Consider the following 27,250-nt stretch of genomic DNA (forward strand, 5'->3'; position numbering starts at 1 on the left):
CCCACTTACAAAGAAACGAGGAGTCTATAATTTTTATGATAGGTTTATTTTAATGGATAGAGACAGAATATCAAACAAAAAATCCAGAAAAAATACATTATTTAAAAGATTATAAATTGATTAGCATTTGATCAAGTGAAATAAGTATTTGATCCCCTAGCAACCAGCAAGAATTCTGCCTCCTACAGATTATGTGCCCAAGTTGAACAAAGATTAGTCCCATCACTTTAAGAAACTACTCCTAATGTCAGCTCGTTAAGTGTATAAAAGACACCTGTCCAAAGAATCTGTATCTTCCATTCAAACCTCTCCACCACCATAGGCAAGACCAAAGAGCTGTCAAAGGACAGGGACAAAATTGTAGACCTGCACAAGGCTGGAATGGGCTACAAGACCATCAGCAAGAAGCTTGGTGAGAACGAGACAACTGTTGGTGTGATTTTTCGAAAATGGAAGAATTACAAAATAACCATCAATCGTCCTCAGTCCATGCAAAATTTCGCCTCATGGGGTAAAGATGATGATGAAAAAGGTGAGGGATCAGCCCAGAACTACACGGGAGGAGCTTGTAAATGATCTCAAGGCAGTTGGGACCGTATTCACCAACAAAACCATTGGTAACACACTACGCCGCAATGGATTGAAATCCTGCAGTGCCCGCAAGGTCCCTCTGCTCAAAAAGGCACATGTACAGGCCCGTCTGAAGTTTGCCACTGATCTAAATGATTCAGTTGAAAGCTTGGGAGAAAGTGCTGTGGTCAGATGAGACAAAATTGAGCTCTTTGGCATCAACTCAACTCGCCGTGTTTGGAGGGAGAGAAATGCTGACTATGACCCCAAGAACAAGCATGGAGGTGGAAACATTATGCTTTGGGGCTGTTTCTCTGCTAAGGGTACAGGACGACTTCACTGCATTTAGGGGCCAATGAACGGGGCCATGTACTGTAAAATCTTGGACAAGAACCTCCTTCCTTTAGCCAGAACACTGAAGATGGGTCGTGGATGGGTCTTCCAGCATAACAATGACCCAAAACATTCTGCCAAGGCAACAAAGGAGTGGCTCAAGTAGAAGCACATTAAGGTCATGGAGTGGCCTAGCCAGTCTCCAGACCTTAATCCTATAGAAAATCTGTGGAGGGAGCTGAAACTTCGAGTTGCCAAGCGACAGCCAAGAAACCTTAAGGATTTAGAGAGGATCTGTAAAGAGGAGTGGACCAAAATTCCTCCTGAGATGTGTGCAAACCTGGTGACCAACTACAAGAAACGTCTTGCCTTTGTGCTTGCCAACAAGGGTTTCTCCACCAAGTGCTAAGTCATGTTTTGCTTGGGGTAAAATACTTATTTCACTCACTAAAATGCAAATCATTTTATAGCCTTTATATAATGTGTTTTATCTGGATTTTTTGTTTGATAATCTGTCTCTATCCATTAAAATAAACCTAGCATAAAAATTATAGACCCTTCATTTCTTTATAAGTAGGCAAACTAACAAAATCAGCAGGGGATCATATAATTATTTTCCCCACTGTATAGCGAAAGAATGCTCTCTGAAACGCAGTAGAATGCCCAAAAGTGATGAAGTTAGGTTTGGCCCTGGTATGAGTAACTCATTCAAATTGTGCCCCTGATATGAAAATGAACAATTAAACACAATTCTGTTCTTTCCATTATGTGTTACCATATGGTGTGGTATAAACCAGGATTCTTTGGAGCATTCCATCTCTCTTCCAACCTTTGCATATCCTGCATGTTCAAGTTTGGCAATTTCTGCATTATAGGCAGCAGCACATTCTGGATCTTTGAGAAGGCGCTTTTCGGTGTGACGAAGGTTAGCCAAAACTGCTTCAGGGGGTGCTGACAGAGTGGGCATGTTCTTTACACGCAGTAAAGGAGTGGCATATCTCAGAACTCCATCCACTTCTACTCTGACTGTTTTAGCTTGCAAGAGGTCCATGGCCTCGTGATCTTGTTTGGATCTGGTAACCAGTTTTTCACTTCTGTATGGTAATACATCCAGTTGCCACAATTTTTCTACTTGACGGTATATTTCAGATGATGAAAAAACACTGGAAGTGAATAAACAGGAAGTTGCATTACCAGTATGTGGAAGACCTTTGACTGGACCCTGTAGTGTCCATCCAAGTCTCGTCTTGACTGCTTCAGGCCCTTCAGGCGGTCCTAGTCTCACTGGCTGGACAGGAGTTATCAAGTGTGGACTATCTGACCCAATCAGTATAAGTGGTCTGACATTGTTTAAATGAGGCAAGGGCAATTTCCTCAGATGCTTGTACTGACGCTGAAGTCTAGTTACTAGGTAGGTATGTTCTGCCAAACTTAACTGGGTTGCAGTGAACGCTTTCCTGATTGTGTAAACTTTGTTTGGCTTGTTAATAGAAGACAGGCAGATCATTACTGAAGAGCCCTGCAACACCCGCAAATCCTGTCTTACAGTTCTCAGCATGATGCTAACTGTTAACTTCTCTGCTGCTTCTTAAAAGAGAATCATTCTTTCTGAGCTGTCATCCAATATAGCATAGGTTTCAAGGGTGTGATTGCCATTACGTAAGAGCACTTTACTGACTTTCAACAATACTTGAGAACATCCAGCTCTCCGATCAAGATAAAGAATGTCAGTTGGAGCAGAACTAACCAGACCACAAATTGCTGCACTCAAGTTCTCTGTGGGCTTGACATTTACTTCATGCAATTCTTGAATATGTTCACCTTTAGAGATGTCACAGGTAATCCTTAAACAACATTGAGCAGCTTAATGTCGAAATCCACACTTCCAACAGCAGTTATTGGACTTTATCCATTCCCTCTTCTGCTCCGTAGTAAGCTTGATGAAGGTAGCACACTGATCCAAAAAATGCATATTATTGCAACAGTAAGAGCAGTACGTTTTAGACTTCCCCTTTGGTTGAGGCATTGATCTGTGCTCAGGAGGGTTACATGCAGAACCAAGAAGCACGGTCATTGACTTATTTTTTTAATTCTGATGTTCTCTTTGCTTGGTAGCTCCCTTCCTTGTCTCCTCTGAACAATCATATACTTCCTCTTGTATCTGTAATACATATTCCAGCCATTCTGCAAAATCTAGAAAGGAATGGTACTTCTCTCTTTAAGGGGTAGAGATATCATCTGAAGTTGGCTCGAAAGTCATATGGTAGCTTGTTTGCCAACCTAGCTACATGTGACCCACAATAAAATTCAACATGGCCTTTATCACCCAGTTGCTCCAACATCCCGACCAATGCGTGCACTCTCAATGCAAATTTGTGTAATCCAGGAGAATCATCATTCCGGATGACTGGTCCATCTATTAGTTCAGCAATTCGGCATAGAGCAAGCTGATGAGGCTGACCATAATTTTGGATAAGTGAGGCCACTGTATCTGAATGAGGGCGTCAAGAATTACAATAAGAATCAGCTATCAACAGAGCTTCTTTGAACTTCAAATTATCCAGTAAAATTTGATACTTGAACTGCTCTGTGGCATCTCTGTGGAAGGATATTTTCCAAAGAAATCCTGAGTCTAGCAAACTCTCTTGGATCATCACATGTAAAATCAGGGATGGATGGCTTAGGTCCCCGATATGTCAACTTTTGGGCACCAGCTTGGGGATCATTCAGACTGTAGTATTGGTGTGGAGGCACTGGTGGAGCCATTCTATTTTGTCTTGCAAATTGATAAGTTGGTGCCATGTCAGGTAAGTTTAAATGATCAGAATCTGGATCTTGATAACTTTACGTAGATGGAACTGGTAACCTCTGCAGTTCAAGTCTGCAAACACGCTCTCATAGGCCACTTTGGACGAACATCAACTAATTGGTGATCACTACCCCTTGATGCTTGAGCCATCTTGAACCACAGCAATTATCCAGCTCTGGCTCAAAGGACAATTTGTAATAAAGTTTCATGAAAGCTGGTTGAAAATGTAATCACTGTGGAACATCGGTTAAAATGCACAAAGTTCTTTATTGAAGGCTCAGCAAGTGGAACAAAGTGTGGTTTGTTCCACTTGCAACAGTCATAGATTACAAAAGGTTTCAAAATTTCTAAACCACATAAAATGATCAAATGCAAGCAACATACAACATATGTATACAAACATAGATATAGAGATTAAAATTCTCAAGCAATCGGTACTAATAGTCAATAGTCTTACACATACAACAATATATATACCTCAAGAAAATACAGTGTCAACTTACATTTGATGCACACGCACAGTCCACATAACAGACAAGCCAGTCAAGACCATTCTCCTAGGCCTTAACTCTACTCCAAATTGCTTCCACCATGGGCTCAAAGAGGACATTAGGTGGCAGGGTATTTAAAGAAACAGTATCGCCCCCAACTGGCTCATTCCCTTCATAACAATACTACTTGCATTTCAAGTACATTTTTATTACATTTAATACTATGTCTTTTTCCCCTGGGATTTAAAATAACATTGGATAATATTCATTGTAAAATGAAATACAGATTAATCAATTAAAGTTGCACATGTTAATCAGTCAAGAGCAGAGATTTTCTCTTTGTCTTTTGTTGTTTGATTAACATTAACAACATAGAGAGCGGCAAGTTTATTTGGCTTCTGTCCCTTGAACACCTGACGCACTCACGAATTCAAAATACTGTTACTGTCACATATTCTTCCTGAATTGTTTACAACTGTATTTACGTTAATATTCACCAAGATGGGCATTGTGACATTATTTTTGAGTGTATTTGACCATATGTATTTGCTGAGATAAAGAGCTCATTTTGGCACTTGTATGTCAGAAACGGCTTTATTATGTGTGTGTGCTTTGGATGTGAGCGCAAAATCTGCAGGAATGAGTAGAATTATGTGCAATACCACTCCGAAATTCAGACCTGGCCACACCAACACTATTTAACCGGAGTGAATAAACCAACTGAATGAGTCGAGGCGGGTGTGTGTCAACTCGCTGTTGGAGAGGAGAGCAAGAAAGCGTGTGGTATCGGTGTATCGATACTGCACAAAGGAGTATTGGAATCGTTTCAGATATTTCAGTATCGATACTTATTGAAATATCAATATTTTTGACAACACTAGTTCAAAATCTGCCTCCTTGGCTATAACAGGGAGTCTGGCAGGGAGTTCAAGAGCGACCTCCATAGTCATGTTTCAGGCAAACAGGAAGTTGAGGGGTGACCTTCGTGGTAATGTCCAGGCAAACAGGAAGTTCAGGGGTGACCTTCGTGGTAATGTCCAGGCAAACAGGAAGTTCAGGGGTGACCTTCGTGGTCATGTCAGGGCAGGCAAAAAACTCTGGGACGACCTCCGTGGTCATGTCTCCGTGGTTGCAGACAGTAAGTTCATGGGCTGGAACTGACACAGGACTGAGCTCTGGGGCAGAAGCGGGCTCTGGAGCAGACTTGTGGGCTGGAGCGGGTTCTGGAGTGGACTTATGGGCTGGAGCGGGTTCTGGAGTGGACTCATGGGCAGTAGATCATTGTGGCCCAAACATACAAAATGGCCATCGCTGTAACAGAGTGCAATCGACAGTGGGACCACCTCTGAGACCCCCAGACTTGATACCACCGCAGAGATGCCAGCTGCTCACACCGACGTCAGCGGCCATGTTGCAAACAGATTCTGGCGTGGTGGCTATGTTGGCTGAAGGCTCTGGCGTGGCGGCCATGTTGACTGAAGACTCTGGTGTGGCAGCCATGTTGTGAACATGCTCTGGTGCGGCGGCCATGTTGTGAACAGGCTCTGGTGCAGCGTCCATGACGGGATGAGGCTCTGGACTTGGAACCACTGGACTAGAATGAGTTGAGACCCTCGAACTTGTAAGTGCTGCAAGTATGAGACTTGCGATCACCAGATGCTGGAATCCATGGTGGATTGTGCTTCATGGCCAAGGGAGCTCGAGGCACAATGCCGACCCAAAGAACTGTTTAGGGTAAGGGTCCACAGTGAAGGGGGAACCACTTAACAGTAGAGCGCAGTCCATGTATTGTTCTGAAGTCAGTTAATTTCGTCCTCTAGGCATGCGTGATCTTAAGGGCTCATTCAAGCCATAACAATAGATGTCCCTAAAAACTGAATCCTTCCTTTTTAGACAGTTAAAAAGAACACAGAATTGACCAGTGTAGTCCTCAATGGTTTTGGTCCCGTGACGAAGAAACAAGATCTCCTCTGCTGGATTCATGTGTTGGTCAGTTGATCTGTAATGCTGGGTTGAACAAAAGCAGGATGAGGTGGATCCACATGCAGATTAGCTTTATTAAAAATATGTAAAACAAACATGGGTAAACTAGGAGACACAGATCTAAAGCACACCAGGAAAACAAAAACAAGAGCATCTACAGAGAAACATCGACTGACACTGAACAAGGAAAACATACGGGTATAAATACACAAGATAACAAGGCTAACAAAGAGAGGGAGGAGCTAATGAATCACTATGACAAATAATGAGGGTAACTATGGCAACAAACAGGGTGGCATAGAGCACTGAACAAGGAATTAAACACAGAAACGATGAGGAACAGAACACACTTCAAAACAAGAGTCCATAAACACAAAAATAAGACAGAGGAACACAGACTGGGATCATGACATACATACATACAATAATGTTCCATCATTACTTTTACTTTTGATATTTAAGTAGCCTACATTAAAAAGTATACTTTTACTCAATAAAAAAAAAAAAAAACTTTTACTTAAATATTTCAGGGTATTTGTTCTTTTACTGTTCACGTACATGATTTGTATACTTCATACACACCACTGACAATATGTAATAACAAACTGACAAACATAACTTTAAAAAAGAAAATTAAAAACACAAAAAAAAAACATTTCAAAATATATTTTGATGAAAAATAAATTATACAGAGTTACATAAACTGAACTTTAAGAATTGTTATTCACAGAATAAGCTGAGAACTGCATCATACATCACAGGATTTGCTTTGTCAAATGGCACGCAAATAACATGAGAACACAGGAATTGTATACAATTATAATAACAATTTATAAAACAAATAAATTGTGTAAAACAATTATAATAATAGCCTCAGAAAAGTGAAAAAAATGGATGACACATTAATTACATTAATTATTTTTAACATGTAAGATGAATCACCGAAATGAACCTGTTATTTTTTTCCAGCCATACTAAAACAGATGTTGTCCTTTTTTCATTACAGCGTTGAAGATAGACCATGGTGAAGGAAAGACATGCTTGGTGGATTTTGGATTCTAAGGACCACCTTTTACACATCAATGTAGGTGGGTTGAGGCACACTCTATGTTCAAGCATTCTGAGGAAGTTTCCGGACACACGTCTTGGCCAACTCTTGTCCTGTGATTCAGAGGATGATATTCTACAGCTCTGTGATGACTTTGATGTTCAACAGAAAGAGTTTTACTTTGACCGTAACCCTGGTCTCTTCCCTTATGTCCTGCACTTCTATCAGACTGGCAAGCTACATATTATGGAAGAGCTGTGCATTTTCTCTTTCTCCCAGGAAATAGAGTACTGGGGCATCAGTGATTTTTTTCTGGACAGCTGCTGTAGTTACCGTTACCTTGATCGTAAACTGGAAAGACATCATAAATCCTGGGACGAAGAGAGTGATGTTAGCAGTGTGGATACATCAGTTGATGAGATTTCTGATCTGAACAAAGATATTGAGCACTTCCATGAAATACGTTTTGGAAACATTCGGAAGTGTCTGTGGCTAACATTGGAAAATCCAGGTTATTCAATCCCTAGCAAAATTTTCAGCTTGCTTTCCATTTGTGTAGTGCTAATATCAATTGCCACCATGTGTATCAATAGCATTCCAGAATACCAGAGATTTGATGAAAATGGTAATCCAGCTGAAGACCCAACTATGCATGTATTAGAAGTGTTCTGCATTTGCTGGTTTACCTTCGAGGTAGTAACACGCATGCTTCTTGCTCCAAACCATCGTAAATTCTTCCTGCTACCACTAAACGTGATTGATATCATCTCAGTGATGCCAATTTACATAACAATCTTTTTTGATATGGTCATTGGGAGCGAGTCAGAGCTGGGCAACTTGGGAAAACTAGTCCAGGTGTTGCGGCTGATGAGGATCTTCAGGGTGCTAAAGCTGGCTAGGCATTCAACAGGGTTAAGGTCACTAGGTGCTACTCTACGGGTGAGATTACACTGCCATTGTGAAAGTGCATTTGCAAGCTGCATATTGTTGTGCAGAGGTCTTCAACCCTGCTCCTGGGGACCCACTGTCCTGCAGAGGTTAGCTCTAACCCTAATCAAACACACCAGAAGCTTTTCAGGATCGATTGAAAATATACAGTTATGTGTGCTGAAGCAGGTTGTAAATAAACGTTGCAGGACAGCAAGTCCCCAGAAGTAGGGTTGAAGACCTCTGTTGTTGTGGTGTTTAATCCTGGACCTGGAGGAAGACCCGCACCACTCCACATTTTGTATGTCACGCTTATCTGAAAAACTCATCATGGTTCCCAGTTTGCATGCGATCCACCATAAATTGTATCCAAGATTAGAATTAGTGTGTCCAAAATTATAGTATGTTGAAATATGTATCCAAACGTACACAGATGGTCTACTGTTTTGGGTGGATTTTCAAAGTTTAGATCCATGCACACTTTAACAGCTAATATTGTCTGCCACACCTAACACTTTAAAGGAGGATTAATAATAGTTTGGTTCACAACTACAAACACAAATAAAATAGAACTATAAACATGGCAGCCAGTTTATAGTGACATGATGCTTGTGACGTTATGTGACAAAAAGGTTAAGACAAAACTTTCTTACATGGTAGTATGTCGCAAAACTTGCCTACTCTTATGCTACACAATCAAAGCTATGTACTTTTTACTCAGAAAAATTGTAAATACTTTTAGTGCATAGTATGTGTAGGTGAATTGGAATGCAGCATCAGTTCAGTTATGGAGCTCTCTCTTAATGAGCTGATAATCTGAATCTGGTGTGTTACATAAAGGGAGACATAAAAAATGTGCAGTGCTGTGGGTCCCCTGGATCAGGATTGAAAACAACTGACATATTTAGTAGTACTGACTGTAAATGTTTTGATTATGCTTTATTTAACCAAATTAATCCATGATGCCAGCCCCTAAAATTCCATAAATTGCATATATTTTTACTACCTTGTCTTGTAATTTTCAATTCCATCCAATCTTTTCAAAAATGAAAAAAAAAAAAAAAAAAAAAAAAAAATCATGTCTTTGTTTCTTTGTGTAGCACAGCTACAGAGAGGTTGGAATCTTATTACTGTACCTGGCAGTGGGTGTATCAGTGTTCTCCGGAATGGCTTACACTGCAGAATATGAGGAAGATGTTGGTTTGGACACAATCCCAGCCTGCTGGTGGTGGGGGACAGTTAGTATGACAACAGTGGGATATGGAGATGTGGTGCCAGTGACAGTGGCAGGAAAGCTGGCAGCATCTGGCTGCATTCTGGGCGGCACATTAGTTGTGGCACTACCCATCACCATCATTTTCAACAAGTTTTCACATTTTTACCGCAAACAAAAAGCTCTTGAGGCATCAGTGAGAAACAACAACAACAAGACGCTTATAATGAGACAACAGAGAAACAGTGGAGACACTGAAATACATGGGCATAACCACTGTTTGGAGGATGGAGAAAAGGATGAAGATGTGACTTATGAGAGAGGAGTTGTCAACTATTGCTACGAAGACCATCCACTGACATATACAGTCTGATGTGTCCACTATGCAAGAGAAGTAATTAGTGTTTAAGTCAAAGATATTATACCAATATTAAACATCATATTCTGACTTAAAATACAGATGGGTGACAAATTAAAGGAAAATCTGGGGGATCCGTTGGCTCTGTTATGCTGTGGGGGGCATTTTGATGACATGATCTTTGAGGGAAGGGTCACAGCAAATCAATACAAAGGGTTTTTCTCAGTCAGAATGCTGCATCTTAGTGAGGTTGCATCCTTCCTAGACCATGCAGTCCTTCTGAGGCTTTTAGGCTAGAATGAGACAGACTAGTAAGTCTGCATGGCTGTGCCATAAAGGTTTCTGCCGCCGCATTCACAGCATGAAAATGCTATTAAATTGAATTTGGGTAAAATATTTTATGCTAAAAATCTTTATATTATCTGACTTTTTTTTTTATTTTTTAAATACTTTATTTATTAGATTTTTCCTTTAACATATCAAAACCATACATCACACATAAACCAACACACATTCACTCACATCTCACATATAACTATCCAGCAAATAGTTACACAACAGTAAAAAAAAACACAAAAAAGAAAATACACGGAGAAAACAACAGTAGACTATATGTATAAAACAAAAGTGGGGGGCATTAGTCCAATAAACACCTCAAGTATGAATTCTCTTCTTAGCTCAATTAACCATTTATCTCAATAGATCAATTCAACCACTTCCTGTAGAACCAATATCACCAAAGTCATTTATAAAAGGTTGCTATATCTCAGAAAATTTTTCCTCTTTATTTTTTTAAGGAGAATCTGATTTCTCTAGCTCCAAATGTTTCATTATATCCCTCATCAGATTTATATATGTGGGGGCAGCTTTCTGTTTCCAGTTTAACAATTTTAATCTTTGTGCTAGTAAACAGACAAATGAAATTATGACTTTTTTATTAATGCAATAGACTGAATAAAAAACGTCTGAGGTATTATTACAGTGTTTACAGTAAGCAAATGACATATCCATGACCATGCACAATGATCTTTCTGGTTGTTAAAGACTGTGTTGTGGTCCTAGGTGTTCCTGGCATGATACATTAATAGCTGGCCATAGGGATCTGTGCCGAGGGCTTGTCTATTCCTTTAGGCACTTAATACGAAAAGGATCGAACCTGCGGTTAATTTTTAATATTCTAGGTATCATCAACTAGACAGAATTTTGAGCAATAAAAGTGAAGGACTGAAATGTGATAGGATATTGCTTAAGTACTGAGGAGCTAAACCATTTAGGGCTTTATAAGTAATTTTTTCAGCAAGATTTTAAAATGTATATAATACAGCCAATGCCCAAGTACATCTTGGTTCTAGTAAGAACTCTAGCTGCTGCATTTTGGACCAGCTGAAGTTTGCCTGCATGTCATCCACCCAGAAATGCAATAAAATAATCTATCCTTGAGGTCATGACAGATTAATTTCAAATTGCACACCCTGGTTTTTGAATGATGATGAAGACTTGATCATCTATCAAGAGACAGTATTCTAGATTATTGCATGTGGAGGTTTTTGGTCCAATAATTTAAACCTCTGTTTTTTTCTGAAAACATCATTAGAAAGCTACTAGTCATCCAGTTTATATAGTAACGGACCTAGTACTGAACCTTGCGGCACTCCATTCTGAACTTGAATAGCAATAAAAAATCATCACTGCTGTGCTGTTGGGAAATGTATGAAACTTGATAAATATAAATAAATGCTTTATTTCTTGTCAATTTAGCCTCTGTACTATATCAAATGATTAACCTTGGGTTGTGTTATTTTTCTTCTAAGAGTGGAAAAGTAAGCAGATCAAAACATTTTAAAGCCTTTCTGTAGAAACACTATTCTTTCACAGAATGTGAAATACCTGTAGTTTTGTATTCTTCCAAGCCAAGTATTCTTCCATAAGAGAGAAATTTTCTTTAAAAGAGCAAATACGGAAGAAAACATCTTTTTAAAGCTTTTTTTTTTTTTTTGCCTGTGTATTTCTGTACGCTGTTGACAACTGTCTCCATCAGATGCCACAATCGGTGCTGCAGTTTTTGTGGATGGTTCATGCTCTCATTGCGAGAGCAGGGCTATGGGAACGTTCTGGTCACGACTCTCATACTTTTCAAAAGGCAGAGAAAGCACAAAAGGCTGGTGAGCACAGAGGGCGATCTGAGAGTAAGCATTTCTGCCAGGTGTGTCCCCACGGACCTTCCATTCCTCAGCATGCTCGTCTCTCCCAGTCGAGCTCATGGATGAGTTTGATGGTTCGTCCTTTGGCGAGCCTAATTTCTCATTCAGGGCTCCAGATGAGGATGAACTATTGATTGCAGCATTGGAGGGTGGGCTTATGCCTTCCGATGCTGAGGACATTAGAATGGAATGGAATCCTCCACCCTGTCCTGAGTGTTTGCGGTTGGATAATTGGTATCTAGGCTCGGAGTGCAACTCATAGCCGCGCTCAGCCCCAGTGCATTTCTTCCCGGAAGTGCATGAAGAGCTAAAGAAGTCATGGAAGGCACTTTTTACTGCCAGGTCCCACTTTGCAAGCTCTTCCACCCTCACTACCCTAGACGATGGGGCAGCCAGGGGTTACACAGAGGTTCCACAGGTGGAGAGTGTGATTGTGGTATATTTATGCCCACAAAATGCAGCCTCCTGTTGGAATTATCCCAGACATTCCAGGGCATGTAAGTCTACTTCGTCTCTAATGGCGAAGGCTTACAGTGCTGCTGTGCAGGCTGCCTCTGCCCTGCATGCCATGGCCATCCTGCAGGCCAAGGTACCAAAAGATTTGCACGAGGGTAGTTCTGAGCTGGGATTGATGCAGGAACTGCGTTTGGTGACCAATTTTACCCTACGGGTGACCAAGGTCATGGCACGGGCTCTTGGCTTGGAAATGTCCACCATGGTGGTCCAGGAACATTATCTCTGGCTGAAACTTGCTCAAATGCAGGATGTCGACAAAGTTTGCTTTGTTTCGCTTTCTTGATGATCCCATCTCACGAGGTGGCCTCTTCGGCAACACTGTCAAGGACTTTTCCCAGCAGTTCTCATCAGTAAAGAAGTTGATTGAGGCGATTAAACACATCCTGCCTTGGCGTGATGCCACTAGGCCACCAAGTTCACGTTCGTCCTCTGCTTGTCACCGACAGTGTCCGACTGTGGTCTCACCGCTCCTTTTCCCGGTGGAGGGCCTGGCAGAGAATCTTTGGTTCCCCTTTTTGTTTTGTTTGCCACTGTCCCAAGGGGCAACGGTACCTATAGTTTCCAAAGAAACAGCAGCTTCCACTCTCCCTGGGTCACACAGCCTGCAGCCCGCACATGGCCGTGAGACACTATCACTCTGGCTAGAGCCCCCTCCATGAGGTGGGCCTATGCTTTGAAGTAGAGTCTGTTCACTAACTGGTGTGCTTCCCAAGGGGAAGACCCACAGAGATGCAAAACAGATTCCTCAGAGGCGCCAGGAGCTTAAATCCTCCTAGGCCATGCCTTATTCCCTCATGGGATCTCTCTGTAGTCTTGCTGTTGAATAAGTCGAGTTAAGGGCCCTCTCGTTGAAGACAGCACTCCAGACCGTGCTCACTTCCATCAAGAAGGTTGGGGACCTGCAGGCATTCTCTGTCAGCTAAACGTGCCTTGAGTCGGTGGAATTCGGCAGAGAAATTCAATGCCAGGCCCAGTACTCATGATGCATGCCCTTTCAGGTCAGCCCATATACTGAGGCTAGGTACGCCATATGTAGTGATTCCTGATGGCAATCCCATATGATGTATTGTCCACGAAACAGTTTCCCTGATGGTAAACCTATGTCTTCCCAGGCTGGCATGCAAATTCTATTCTCCAAATCTTTTTGGCCTTTTCTGCAGTATCAGAGGTGTTTGGGGCTCCCAAGTGCGACCCCTAGTGTCAGTACTTCGAAACAACATCATCTTCATCTGAGAACGGAGGTTACAATAGTAACCAAGACAATTCATCTGGTTTTATAGGTTTCTGTCAAATAGAGCACGTCTAGGCTGTGATCTATAACATATATTTCACGATTAATGCTCTTGTAGGAAAGGATCTGATGTTCAGTAAGCTGAGCTTTATCAAATGCTTGAAAGAAAAGCAGTACAACCCCAGGAGAGATGGAGACAATCTCTTTTAACAGGTTAGGTCTACCACAGGAACTCATCTAATTGTCTACAAATCCTATATTATTCTGTGAGCACCACTTCAACATCCAGCCATTCAATGATATAAGTCTGCTATATACAGTATCTTATCAGGTTTCTCAGTGGGTGTGTCACTGAGTGCGTAGAACCTGTTTGTAAATCTAACAGGAACAGGAGAGTGGTGCTTTGTCTTGCAACTATGCTGCCTCACAGTCACCCAAACACCCTCATGCAGGGGCTCTGCAACCGGAACTGTGTATGGGGCTTGCTAAGCTAGTCATATCAAAAGCCTTGTCTAATATCTTTGCATTCTCACTAACCTCAACTAAAGTTTGGATGTGTGTCACTAATTCTGATATCTTCTCCAGCTGCATCACTGTTGATAGAGGAGGCTACACTAAACAATTCACAAGGCAGAGTTCAGCAAACATGAACTTTGGAACTCAGCCAAATTCGCTTGAGCTTGCGTCTTCTTTCTTCCACATTCACGTGTGTATAAACTGAAGTAAGTGGAATGAAATGTGTAGTATGACCACCCCTTGACTTGGAGGCAGCCTTCTGACTGAGAAACATCCAAAGTTGTTCTGAGTAATCACCTTTATCCTATGACAGGGTTCTTCAAATCTGGCCCAGGAAGGCCACTGACCTGCAGAGTTTAGCTCAAACCTTGATCAAACACATCTATCTGTAATCTTCTAGTAACTCTAAAGGCCTTGATTAGCTTGCTCAATTGTCTTTGATTAAGGTTAAAGCTAAACTCTTCAGGGCAGTGGACAGTGGGAGATTTAGGACTGACATCTTAGACAGCACTTTCCACCACCATCATCAAAAGACCAAAAAAAGCAATATCTTTTGCTCTTCAAGGAAGCAGTTCTGGCAACACATGGTGACCCAACACCTTACTAAGTCAGTTTAGTTTGGTTATTCCTTGAAATTTGTCCCCCATCTATAGCTTCAATACAAACTCTCAATTCTGTTAACTGTAGCTGTTCATTGGTTTGGAGTTATTTTGCCCAATTAAAGTTTTTCTCATCTTCTTACACATTTCTCCTAACTAAGGTCAGTGCACTCAAAACAATGCTATGCCAAACACAGTCAATTGGTATTATTAATTGATATTAATTTAGCCAAACAATTTCTCTGTTTTATTCATTAAAATATAATTTCAACTTTGCATCCGAGGAAACAATGGTGTGAATGCTGAATTGATGCCTGGAAAGTATATGCCTCAATAATCCATTGCTTGTTGCTTGTAGAAGAGGTACTTTATCATAGGGGTTGTGGAAGAATCTTTTCCATCTCCAGAAGCAGATGAACTCAACAACTGGATTCAGAAATATAGAATATCATGGAAAGTACTCTATAAAAAAAATGTAGATGATTTCATTATTTAACATTTTTAAAAAACGGACCTACATGGTATCAGTTTTTGAATTTCCAGCTAATCAAACCCATGACACCACCAATGCTAGCATTCTTGTATTGGGATGAAACCCATGAACTTGGCATTGCAGGTGCGTGAGTGGTATGAATGCTTAGAACATTCATACCACTGAATTGTGGAATTAGACATTGACCCAAACCACAAAAAAAACTTTGCTTCAGCTGTTCCTGCTCTTCAGAAAGAAGTTTATTCTAAAAAATAGCAGTCTTGTTGTACTGTATGGCCCTAAAACAACATGGCATAGAAAATGACCCGAGGTCCCTATGAACAGTGACACTGGCCATTAACAATCCTCCTTTTTTTTTTTTTTTTTTGAGATTGAGGCCATTGTCTCTCTACCACGAAGAGATGCTGATTCATAACAAATCAGAGTGACTCATCTCAGTGACTCATCAATCAGACTCTTCTGTTTCCTCTACCTCAGGGGTGTCCAATCCTCCTCCATCTTCCTGTAAAGTTTAGCTCCAACACACATGCCTGGAAACAACTGAACAAGCTAATCATGGTCTTTAAGATCACTATCCTGAAGACCTTGATTAGCTGGTTCAGGTGGGTTTAATTAGGATCAGGGCTAAACTCTGCTGAAAGGTGGCCCTCCAGGAGCAGGATTGGAAACCCCTCCTCTTCCTCCTTTTTACTGTTCCCCTTTTCTCTGCTCCCTTCTTACACCATTCTGTCATACTCTTGCCTTAATTCTTTCAATGGTAATCACTCTTGTTCTTTTCCTACCCTCTCCCCTTATTACATCAACACCTATTTCTCTCCCTACATCTTGTTCTCCTCCCATTTCTCCTACAGCTTTTGCTTTACCCACCATACCTCATCTAAATCTTGCCTCTTTTTCATTTTCTTTGAGAGTCTGCCATTGTTTCTTTGATCTGGATTTTCACAGGTTTCTACTTTTACACCTCTACTTCTCACATCTATTTCCTCCTGTTTCTTTCCCATCATCTTTTTCAACTTTCTTCAATATTTCTATTCTCTCGCATCTTCCTCTTAGAGAAATATGTGTAGTACTTGGAGAAAATAATGTATCTATGTTTTTATTTAAAAATGTATGGAGGACCAAATATGCAAAATGAAATAATAAACACATAAATATATGCATCAATTGGGGTAATTGTTTTTTATTACATTTGTTTTTTGTTGAGATTGAGGCCTTTGTCTCTGTTTTTAGTTTATAATTCAATTCATTTTTTAACTTTATAATTTTATAATGTATTCAATAATATTGGTATTAACTGAATAAACAAGCAGGGAGAGAGTAGAGATGAGGATCCTTATGCAGCAGTTTTACAAAAAAAATTCAAACGGTCCCCGAAAACAAAAATGCAACAAAGACAATGGGTCTCATTCACTAAGCATGCGTACAGCTAAAGGCAGGCAGACGAAGTAGAACGACCACGTAACACTGAAGATACCAGAGAAATGAGGATTCAAACACAGGTTAATGAGGTGAACACAGCTGAACAGGATAATACAATCAAATCAGAAACCTTAGCAACACACCAGACACTCAGACAGGAGATGAACACAAGGACAGAAAACCGAACTAAAATGAATATAATTGTGACAGGTAAAGCCAGAGGGATGATAGTCCTGGGATTAAAAGGTTGAGGTGGAGCCGAAGCATCAAAACTGTGAGGCCACCTCTCTGAAGACCACTGTGTATCTGGGTGACCAGTCAAGTCAAGTCAAGTCACCTTTATTTATATAGCGCTTTTTACAATGTAGATTGTGTCAAAGCAGCTTTACATTGTTAACTGGTACATTGTTTGGCTGCACAGCAGCTCTTAAAGAATAGTGTCAATGCAGGCAGATCAAAAGCACTGTTGAATATCAAATGTCAAGTCAAGTGTCCCCAACTAAGCAAGCTAGAGGCGACAGCGGCAAGGAACCCAAACTCCATCAGGTGACATCAGGTGGCAGACAAGTGGCAAATTGGTGTTAAAATGGAGAAAAAAACCTTGGGAGAAACCAGGCTTAGTCGGGGTGCCAGTTCTCCTCTGGCCAACAGTGCTTTGTTACAATTCAGGTTGCTATCATAAGTCCAATAGGATCGCAACATTAAAAGTATTTATTTCAGTTCCATCCAATTGAGGATCGTATTCATCACGCCGGTATGGACGGTTGTTGAGGAACTGTGTCGTGGCTGTCGTGTCGATGAGGCCTTCACAGGGGATGATCTAGTTGACTCAATCTCTGCTGATACTTCAGGGCTGCGTTGTGGTCGTGTCAAGGTGCAGGTCCTTGGTCTCACCTGGATACGGCCCGGATCCGGTTGACTACGGTGAACCTCGGGATAAACAGAAAGACTAATATTAGCGTAGATGCCATTCTTCTTCTGATGTAACGAGTACATCAGGTGTTATAGGAAGTGTTCCCGGTTCCGGCTGACCTAATTTATGCAGCCTGATAATCCTTTAACGGATTTAGAAATATAAATTGGTAATGTGTTATGTGTATGCCAGGTTAAAGAGATGCGTTTTTAGTCTAGATTTAAACTGACAGAGTGTGTCTGCTTCCCGAACAATGCTAGGAAGATTGTTCCAGAGTTTAGGTGCCAAATAGGAGAAGGATCTACCACCTGCAGTTGATTTTGATATTCTAGGTATTATCAGCTGGCCTGAATTCTGAGATCGCAATAGACGTGAAGGACTATAATGAATTAGGAGCTCGCTCAGGTACTGGGGAGCTAAACCATTTAGTGCTTTGTAAGTAATTAGCAAGATTTTAAAATCTATACGATGTTTAACAGGAAGCCAATGCAGTGTTGACAGAACTGGGCTAATATGGTCATACTTCCTGGTTCTAGTAAGAACTCTAGCTGCTGCATTTTGTACGAGCTGTAGTTTATTTATCAGGCGAGCAGAACAACCACCCAGTAGAGCGTTACAGTAATCTAGCCTTGAGGTCATGAACGCATGAACTAACTGTTCTGCATTTTTCATTGAGAGCATATGTCGTAGTTTAGATATATTTTTAAGATGGAAGAATGCGGTTTTACAGATGCTAGTAACATGGCCTTCAAATGAAAGATTGGTATCAAAGAGCACACCCAGGTTCCTAACTGACGACGAAGACTTAACAGAGCAGCCATCAAGTGTTAGACAATATTCTAGGTTATTACGTGATGAAGTTTTTGGTCCAAAAATTAGAATCTCTGTTTTTTCTGAATTTAGTAGTAGGAAATTACTGGTCATCCAATTTTGTATATCAGCTATGCATTCCGTTAATTTTGTGAATTGGTAAGTTTCGTCAGGGCGCGAAGAAATATAGAGCTGAGTATCATCAGCGTAACAGTGAAAACTAACGCCATGCTTCCTAATGATATCTCCCAAGGGTAGCATGTACAGAGTGAACAGTAACGGTCCTAGTACTGAGCCTTGTGGTACTCCATATTGAACTTGTGATCGATATGACATGTCTTCGTTTACTACTACAAACTGATAACGGTCAGATAAGTATGATTTGAACCATGACAATGCAATTCCACTAATGCCAACATAATTTTCGAGTCTATTTAAAAGAATATTGTGATCAATAGTGTCAAATGCTGCACTAAGATCCAGTAACACTAATAGAGAGATACAACCACGATCTGATGATAAGAGCAAATCATTAGTAACTCTAATGAGAGCAGTCTCAGTACTATGGTACGGTCTAAATCCTGACTGGAAATCCTCACAGATACCATTTCTTTCTAAAAAGGAACATAGCTGTGATGATACTGCCTTTTCTAGTATTTTTGACAGAAAAGTGAGATTTGAGATCGGCCTGTAATTGACTAATTCTCTAGGATCAAGTTGTGGTTTTTTAATAAGAGGTTTAATAATAGCCAGCTTAAAAGTTTTTGGTACGTATCCTAATGATAAAGATGAATTGACGATATTGAGAAGAGGGTCTATGACCTCTGGAAGCATTTCTTTCAATAGCTTAGTCGGTATAGGGTCTAACATACATGTTGTTGATTTTGATGATTTAACAAGTTTAGACAATTCTTCCTCTCCTAAAGCAGTAAATGAAGTGAATTTTTCCTCAGGGACACTACAATGCACTATCTGACACGATACTGTAGTAGACGGTTGCATGGTTATTATTTTTTCTCTAATATTATCAATCTTGCAAGTAAAGAAGTTCATAAAGTCATTACTGCTGTGCTCTTTGGAAACATCAGAAGTTGAAGCTTTATTTCTTGTTAATTTAGCCACTGTATCAAATAAATACCTAGGGTTGTGTTTATTTTCTTCTAAGAGTTTTGAAAAATAGGCAGATCTAGCAGATTTTAAGGCCTTTCTGTACTCAATCATTCTCTGTCTCCACGAAATACGAAATACTTCTAGTTTTGATTTCTTCCAGCTGCGCTCCATTTTTCTGGCTGCTAACTTTAGGGCCCGAGTGTGGTCATTGTACCATGGCATTGGATTAATTTCCTTAATCTTTTTTAAACGCAAAAGAGCAACTGAGTCTAATGTGCTGGAAAAGACAGAGGCAATAGTTTCTGTTGCAACATCGAGGTCTTCTAAGCTGTCTGGTATGCTAAGGCGATGAAAATGATCAGGAAGATTATTTATAAAGCAATCTTTAGTGGTAGAAGTGATGGTTCTACCATATTTATGGCATGGAGGCAGTTTAGCCGCCTTGACTAAATGTAGTATACACGAGACTAGATAATGATCTGAGATGTCGTCACTCTGCTGCAGAATTTCAACAGCATCAATATCGATTCCATGTGACAATATTAGATCTAAAGTATGATTACGACAATGAGTGGGTCCTGACACATGTTGTCTAACACCAATAGAGTTTAGAATATCTGCAAATGCCAATCCTAATGTGTCTTTTTTATTATCTACATGAATATTAAAATCACCAACAACAAGGACTTTATCTGCAGCTAGTACTAACTCTGATAGAAAGTCAGCAAATTCTTTGATAAAGTCTGTATTGTGTCCTGGTGGCCTGTATACAGTAGCCAGCACAAATGTCAACTTACATAATGTTACGTAAAGTACCATAGTTTCGAAGGAATTATATTTGAAAGACTTCTGACTAATACTGTAAATATTACTATAGATTACAGCAACACCTCCCCCTTTGCCTTTCTGACGGGCATTGTGTCGATAATCATAACCTTGAGGACTAGACTCATTTAAAGTAATGTAATCGTCCGGTTTTAGCCAAGTTTCTGTCAAACACAGCACATCTAGATTATTATCTTTGATAATATCATTAACAATAAGTGATTTTGAAGAAAGGGATCTAATATTTAACAACCCGAGTTTTATCATTTGTTTAGCATTATTATCTCTATTTTTTATTTGTTGAACATCAATTAAATTTTTACCATTAAATGGGTTTGGAAGTTTTTTGTTTTTACTAATTCGGGGTACAGACACAGTCTCTATTTGAAAATATCTAGGTGTAAGACTTTCTATGTGTTGAGAGTTATCTGAATTTTCTGACTTCTGTAACGTGAGGCAGCTAGCAGACGGTCGGTTTAGCCAGTCTGTCTGCTTTCTGACCTGGGCCCCAGTTTGTCATGTTTCAGTTCTAAGACTATGTGCCATATTACTAGAGAGAAGAGCAGCACCATCCCGGGAGGGATGAATACCATCTCTTTTTAACAGGTCAGGTCTGCCCCAAAAACTTTTCTAATTATCTATGAAACCTATATTATTTTGCGGACACCACTTAGACAGCCAGCCATTGAGTGATGATAATCTGCTAACTATCTCATCACTCCGACGAACAGGAAGGGGGCCATGGAGACCATGATTGTGCCAGTAGAGCCAGGGAACCTGGGGCGGATCCAGTGGAGGAGCCAGGGAACTGGACAAAACCAATGGTGGAGGTGGAGCCAAGAAACTGAACAGAACCAAGCAGAGAATGGGTGGGAGCTAATTCCAGCGTATCCAGATCCAAATGCAACAAAGACAATAATGACCATGAAATGAAGAAACTAAGGAGTATAAATACACAGGAAATTGATGAATCAAACTAGAAACAGTGGAGCATAATCAATAACTATAGTAACAAACAAGGGTATAGTTGTTAACCTAGGTGTAGTGAACAGAACATTCCAGGGCCCAGTGTTATGATGGGGCCACTCTCTACTGCAACAGTTGGAGAAGGGTGAAAAGTGTAAATCATGAAATAAATCAAACAGACCATTAGTAGATGGTTGAAAGTTATCAGTTTATACATTATTTATCACTTATAAATCATCGAAGTATTTATGTCAAAATTGTTTTAGTATCGTTATCTCAATAAACAATTGTTAATCATGAACAAATGATGAACAAACCATTAATAAATGATCAGTATATGATTTATTGATGAAGTTGTAAGCTGGTCTGTGTTCAAAAGCACAAACATGCAGGTATGCTAAAGCACTATTTCTAAGAAGAGTAATTTATTTGTTTTCAAGTGGATAAACATTTATAAATGCCTTATAGTCAGGGGCTTCTAGTAGGTTATGTTAAATCCTTTCACTCATCAGCACAGACTTGTGTTCTGTGTGGAGTGTGTGGGATCTAGTGATAAAGTGAACCTCTGAACCGGTTTTACCTTCCACTGAAGCTCACATCAGGTGCACAGCAGTTAAAGGCTCCATGTGTGTCCGAGAAGACAGTTGTCAATACCCTCACCAGTCAGCACTTACACTGCAGTACAGACTGCAAAGTGTTCAACACCTGTTATAGATGAGGTGTAAATGCATGAATAATCATTTACAAAGCTTTCTGCATCCCCTAATCTAAAGTGTAAACTATTCATCAATTGTAAATGTTATATATCATTTGTAGACCTTTCTTACCTGTTACAAATTATTTGTATATGTATACAAGTCATTTATAACGCTTTCTGTATCCCCTAATCTAAAGTGTAAACTATTTATCCCTTTTAAATGTGTTACATATCATTTGCAGATCTTCTTTATAAATGATGTACAAACTGCAATATGTAAATTTACCATTTATTTGCCATATGCAAAGGTTCTGGTATACTTTTAAGTTACAGGATGTAAAAATCTATACGAATCCCTTATATGATATAAAAATTATAAATATTTTTTATGCAAATATATTTACAATTATATAGATGCACCCCTAACTCACCCCTTATACCTAAACATGACCACTTTTTAGCCACTTCACAAAAATAAAAACGCAATATAGATATATTTACAGTGACTGTTATCTTAGTTGATATACTATTGTATAAAAATAATAATTTTAAGCTCCCTACTCCACCCTGTAACCTTAAGCATAACCATTTTGATAATATACAAAGTGTAACAGGCAGATAAATGTAATCACAATAATTTATTTAAAACATTACAAAAAGCAGTATAAACGAGGCGTGTACTACATTACCAGTGCTCTGACAGCAAAACATAATTGTGAGTTACAGAATGAAATTAATGTGTTTAATCGCTGCAAACATTCTCTTGATCTGCATTTCCATCAACGTCTGAACAACGTAATTTTTTCGTCAAATAAGTTAAGCGCAAACCACACCCCTAACGTTAAAACCCCACCCCGCAGCCTTGACTCACGTCTCTAGCTCGATTTCATTTGTCAACTATATCACAGCGCTGATTTGCCACACTGCCCCACATGAAAAAAAAAACACTATAGTAATTTATATTAAATACTATAATGTTTTTAAACCGCACTATAGTAAATTGGCTACAGCATATATTTTAGTATTTACAACACTTTGTTAATGAATGCTACAGCATACTGTAAATATAGTGAACTGAAACTGTAATAAATTCTGTAGTACTTTAGTTTTTACTACAGTAAACTGGCATATTGTAATATAATATACCCTATAGTTGTAGAAAACTTAATACAGTATTGGGTAATTTGTTTATATTACTATAGTTGTTATATTACCACTGCAACTAGAATTACCACAACAAATTAATGCAAGTACTTTACTATAGTATGGTTCAAAAACACTATAGTATTTACTATAAATTACTATAGTATTTTTAATGTGGGAAACTAATTGTAATACAATACCCAATATACAAAAGGGATACACAAGTGTGTATACGAAGTGAAACATTGCACACACAATTTACAACTTAAAAAAATAAAAAGGATGCATAAAGTGAATAAAAAGTGCATAAAACTACACACATATAGGCTATAAAACACCCACAAACAGGAGGAACAGGAGCCCTACAAACAATATGACCTCATTACCCTGCAGTCTAAGGCTACCTGAAGCTGTGCTGACCAATCAGAGTATGACATCAAAAAGACTGATTTGAAAGCACACCTTCCTTTGCAATTACATACAATTCACAATGCTATCAAAAACTTTAAAAGGATGCATGAAATTACATTTTTGTCTGTGCAGTTCCTAGTGTAAACAACTTTATGAATATGATTTTTAATATAACTTCATAACCTGCGGTCCTAACCTAGAATTCATAAATAACACTTTGTTTGCAATAAAGGGTTAGTTCACCCAAAAATGAAATTTCTGTTCCATATCCGTAAGACCTTTGTTCATCTTCAGAACACAAATTAAAATCTTTTTGATGAAATCCGAGAGGTATGACTATGTCCATAGACAGCAATATAATCAACACTTTCAAGGTCCAGAAAGGTACTAAAGACATTGTTAAAATAGTTGACGTGACTGCAGTGGTTCAACCTTGATGTTATGAAGCGACGAAAATACTTTTTGTGCGCAAAAACAAAACAAAAATAACGACTTTATTCAACAATATCTTCTCTCATATGTTGTTTACGTCCAGCGCTTCCAGGTTCTACTTCAGAATGCCAACTGATTATTAGCCGACACTGCACAGCATAACGAATACATGTGATGCTGACGCAGGAGCCGGCCAATGAGTCGCCGTTCTGACGTAGGTTTCATGAAATTACGCAAGGGTTCACGTTATGTGAATCAGAATACGAAGCAGTCACGTGGTTGTGTGCGAAAACGAAGCTTCGGACGTCACCGATCACGTGGTTATGGCAAAACGAATCAAGCTCCGATACAGTGCTTCACTGTGAGATGTTTCATTTTTTTGATACAAGCTCCGAAGCCTCGGTGTCAAACGTCACATCACTACTTTTTACCTCGTCTACTGCTGTGCCCAGGACGTCTAGACGAGGAGTATACAGCTGGCCGTATGCTTGCTGTTCTGTCTCGTTCTCCGTCCCGTTGGATATCGCACCTGAGGTGGTCTCCACAGCCTGTGTCCGCAGGTGTCTGTACGGACGGCTCTAGAACTCTCTCACATTCCTTTTTGCCCATGTGCGTGTGTCACTACACTTTGGATGTTTGTTGAGACGACGTCCTCCAAAAAAACCAAAAAAAAAAACCTATAGGGTGCTACCTATAAGGTGCTTGACCTATAGGGTCAAGCACCTTATTACGACCTATATTTACGTTTTAAAGTCATGCGCCCTCTAGCTGGCGTAAAAATAATGACAGTGTCATGTTACGTCTGTCGTCATGAAATGACGTATGACTGTCGTTACCAATCAAAATGCGTGTTCATTTAAATGCAGTGTGGCAATGTGTGGGCAATGTGTGGACTTTACACCATTACAACATTATAATTTTTTTTTTAGATGTTTAAAAGAAGACTTTGTTTTTGTCATTTCATGAGATGATACACATTATAATGTTGTTTATAAGGCATTATGCATGCATTATAATGAATTAGGAATACCCTTATAATGCATTATAAATACAGGCTTCTTAGAAAGTGTTACCGCCTTTTTCCTTTACTGTAAAAAAACATGTTCTTCCTACTCGTCAATTCTCACCGGAGCTTACGCTATGTCTATGTCATATGCTGGAATTTGACTCTCTCGTGAACGCATGAACGACTGTTACGGGAAGCCAGTTATTATAGTTTATAAAGTTATAAATGTGGATATTTTTCTTACAAAAATGCATCGCTTCAGATGGCCTTCATTAACTCTCCGGATTACTTTTATGATGGATGGATGCACTTTTTTGGGCTTCAAAAAATGGCACCATTCACTCCCATTATAAAGCATGGAAGAGCCAGGATTTTTTTTTATGTAATTCCAATTGTATTTGGCTGAAAGAAGAAAGTCATAAACATCTAGGATGGCTTGAGGGTGAGTAAATTATGGGATGATTTTCTTTTTTAGGTGAACTAACCCTTTAGGGCAACAAGCATGTTGAAAAGCTTAAGCAACAAGCATGTTGCCCTTACCCAGACTGTTCAGCTTAGCAACCAGTGCACGAGAAGAAAAAGCAAGTGATTAAGCAAGCAAACATCGAAGTCAAGAGGGCACACACAGAAGGGTTCTTCTTCTGAGCATTCCAATGCAATATTTCCGTAAACGACATGCCTTCTGGAATGAAAGAAAGAGAAGATTAAGTGATCAACATCGATCAAGCACTGCTTGCTTATGGTTTTCATATCTGCTGTCCGAGTTTTGAGTGATGAATGCAGACTACTTTTGAGTGATGAATGCAGACTACTACTGTCTGCTGTGTGGGCAGTTATTTCCTCTCATGCAGGTGCAGATGTGCGTGCTCTTTGGCTGTAGTCTTGCACTGTGTTTGAGCACAACTTGACCCAGATGCAGGCAACGTAAACATAAACCACGGTTGCTTGTTGTCACTAGTTCTTCTAGGCTTGGTGTGTCTGAGCTGTTAAGCCACAAACATGTTAGCAATAACCAACAGAAGTCTTAAACAACAACCATATTGCTGATAACCTGAAAAACCTTGAGGTCAACATGAAATCCAATTTGACCCTGTTTGTAGAACAAATTGCTAGTCTTGTGCTAAACCTTTCATCGGTGCAAGCTGTCTTTTAATAATCTTACTCAAAATGTGAAGATGGCTTCCCTTCTAAAATGGTGTTCCTTCTCCGATGTGTCAGTTGATTATTTGGCAAAACATCCTTAACTGCTCCCTTGCAACAGGCAGACTGCTGTGAGCTAGAGATGAGAGATGGAGATTTCTTCTTCTAATATCTTCTTCACTTCAAAATATGTCACAATACTGAAGACTGGTGGAAACTTCCGGTTCACGCAGATTTAAGCAACAAACACGTAACCGATAACAACTGGATGGCTTAATGCAACAAGCGTGATCTTTAAAGACAAAAATAGAAGTTTGCATTAAAATATCCAAAAATCATTAAAACAATGTTATATATTAACCCTCTGGAGTCTGAGGTATTTTTGGGGCCCTGGAGATGTTTTGACATGCCCTGACCTTTGTGCTTTTTTCAATAACTTAAAATATTTTCATGGCTTTATATATGATTACACTATGTCAAGCACAAACTCTGCTATGGTAATATCTCAAATCATGTATGTATGAGTTTGTATTTTTGAGAAAATGATGTTTTAGTGTGGTTAGTGAAAAATCCTATTTTTTAGTCACTGAAATAAGTCCATAAAACACAGACAGAACCAATTTTCACAAGACTTTTGAGAACTGGCTCTTGTAGACTAGAATTTTTGCTCCCAAGTAGAGTGAAAATCCTCCTGCGCACTCATTCACATAAAACAATACATTTATTTAAAATTTGTAAGACATGTGTCAGAAAAACTGTATGTGAGGTGAGGAGGTGTGAATCATCATGAATATTTAGTGTTTCACACCTGGGAAAACAAAGACACTCCCCTAATGGCCCTATCCATGTCAATGGGACTGGGACAAAAGAAAGAATGTGAGGAGATTAGAAGAATGGCTGTTTTGATTGTATTTTATTAACAACACTATTTTTTATATATATATATATATATATATATATATACACACACACACACACACACACATATAAAATTAGGTTAAACTCATATTATTGAGCACTGTGTCACACAACTTTGTGTCATTCCTGAAACAGTTTCTGTTCAACTGGAGAAATAAGCAAACATACCTGG

General features: G+C 39.5%; 1 protein-coding gene across 1 annotated transcript; it reads left to right on the forward strand.

Moving 5' to 3' along the window:
* The first annotated feature begins 6,282 nt into the window (after window positions 1-6,282).
* si:dkey-43k4.5 (potassium voltage-gated channel subfamily S member 1) lies at window positions 6,283-10,464 on the forward strand. The gene is made up of 2 exons (XM_051898073.1): window positions 6,283-6,384; window positions 9,262-10,464. The coding sequence occupies exons 1-2, from the start codon at window positions 6,283-6,285 to the stop codon at window positions 9,745-9,747; spliced, it is 588 nt and encodes a 195-aa protein (XP_051754033.1). The 3' UTR covers window positions 9,748-10,464.
* The last annotated feature ends 16,786 nt before the right edge of the window (window positions 10,465-27,250 follow it).

Source organism: Ctenopharyngodon idella, chromosome 6, assembly GCF_019924925.1.
Source record: "Ctenopharyngodon idella isolate HZGC_01 chromosome 6, HZGC01, whole genome shotgun sequence".
Classification (NCBI taxonomy): domain Eukaryota; kingdom Metazoa; phylum Chordata; class Actinopteri; order Cypriniformes; family Xenocyprididae; genus Ctenopharyngodon; species Ctenopharyngodon idella.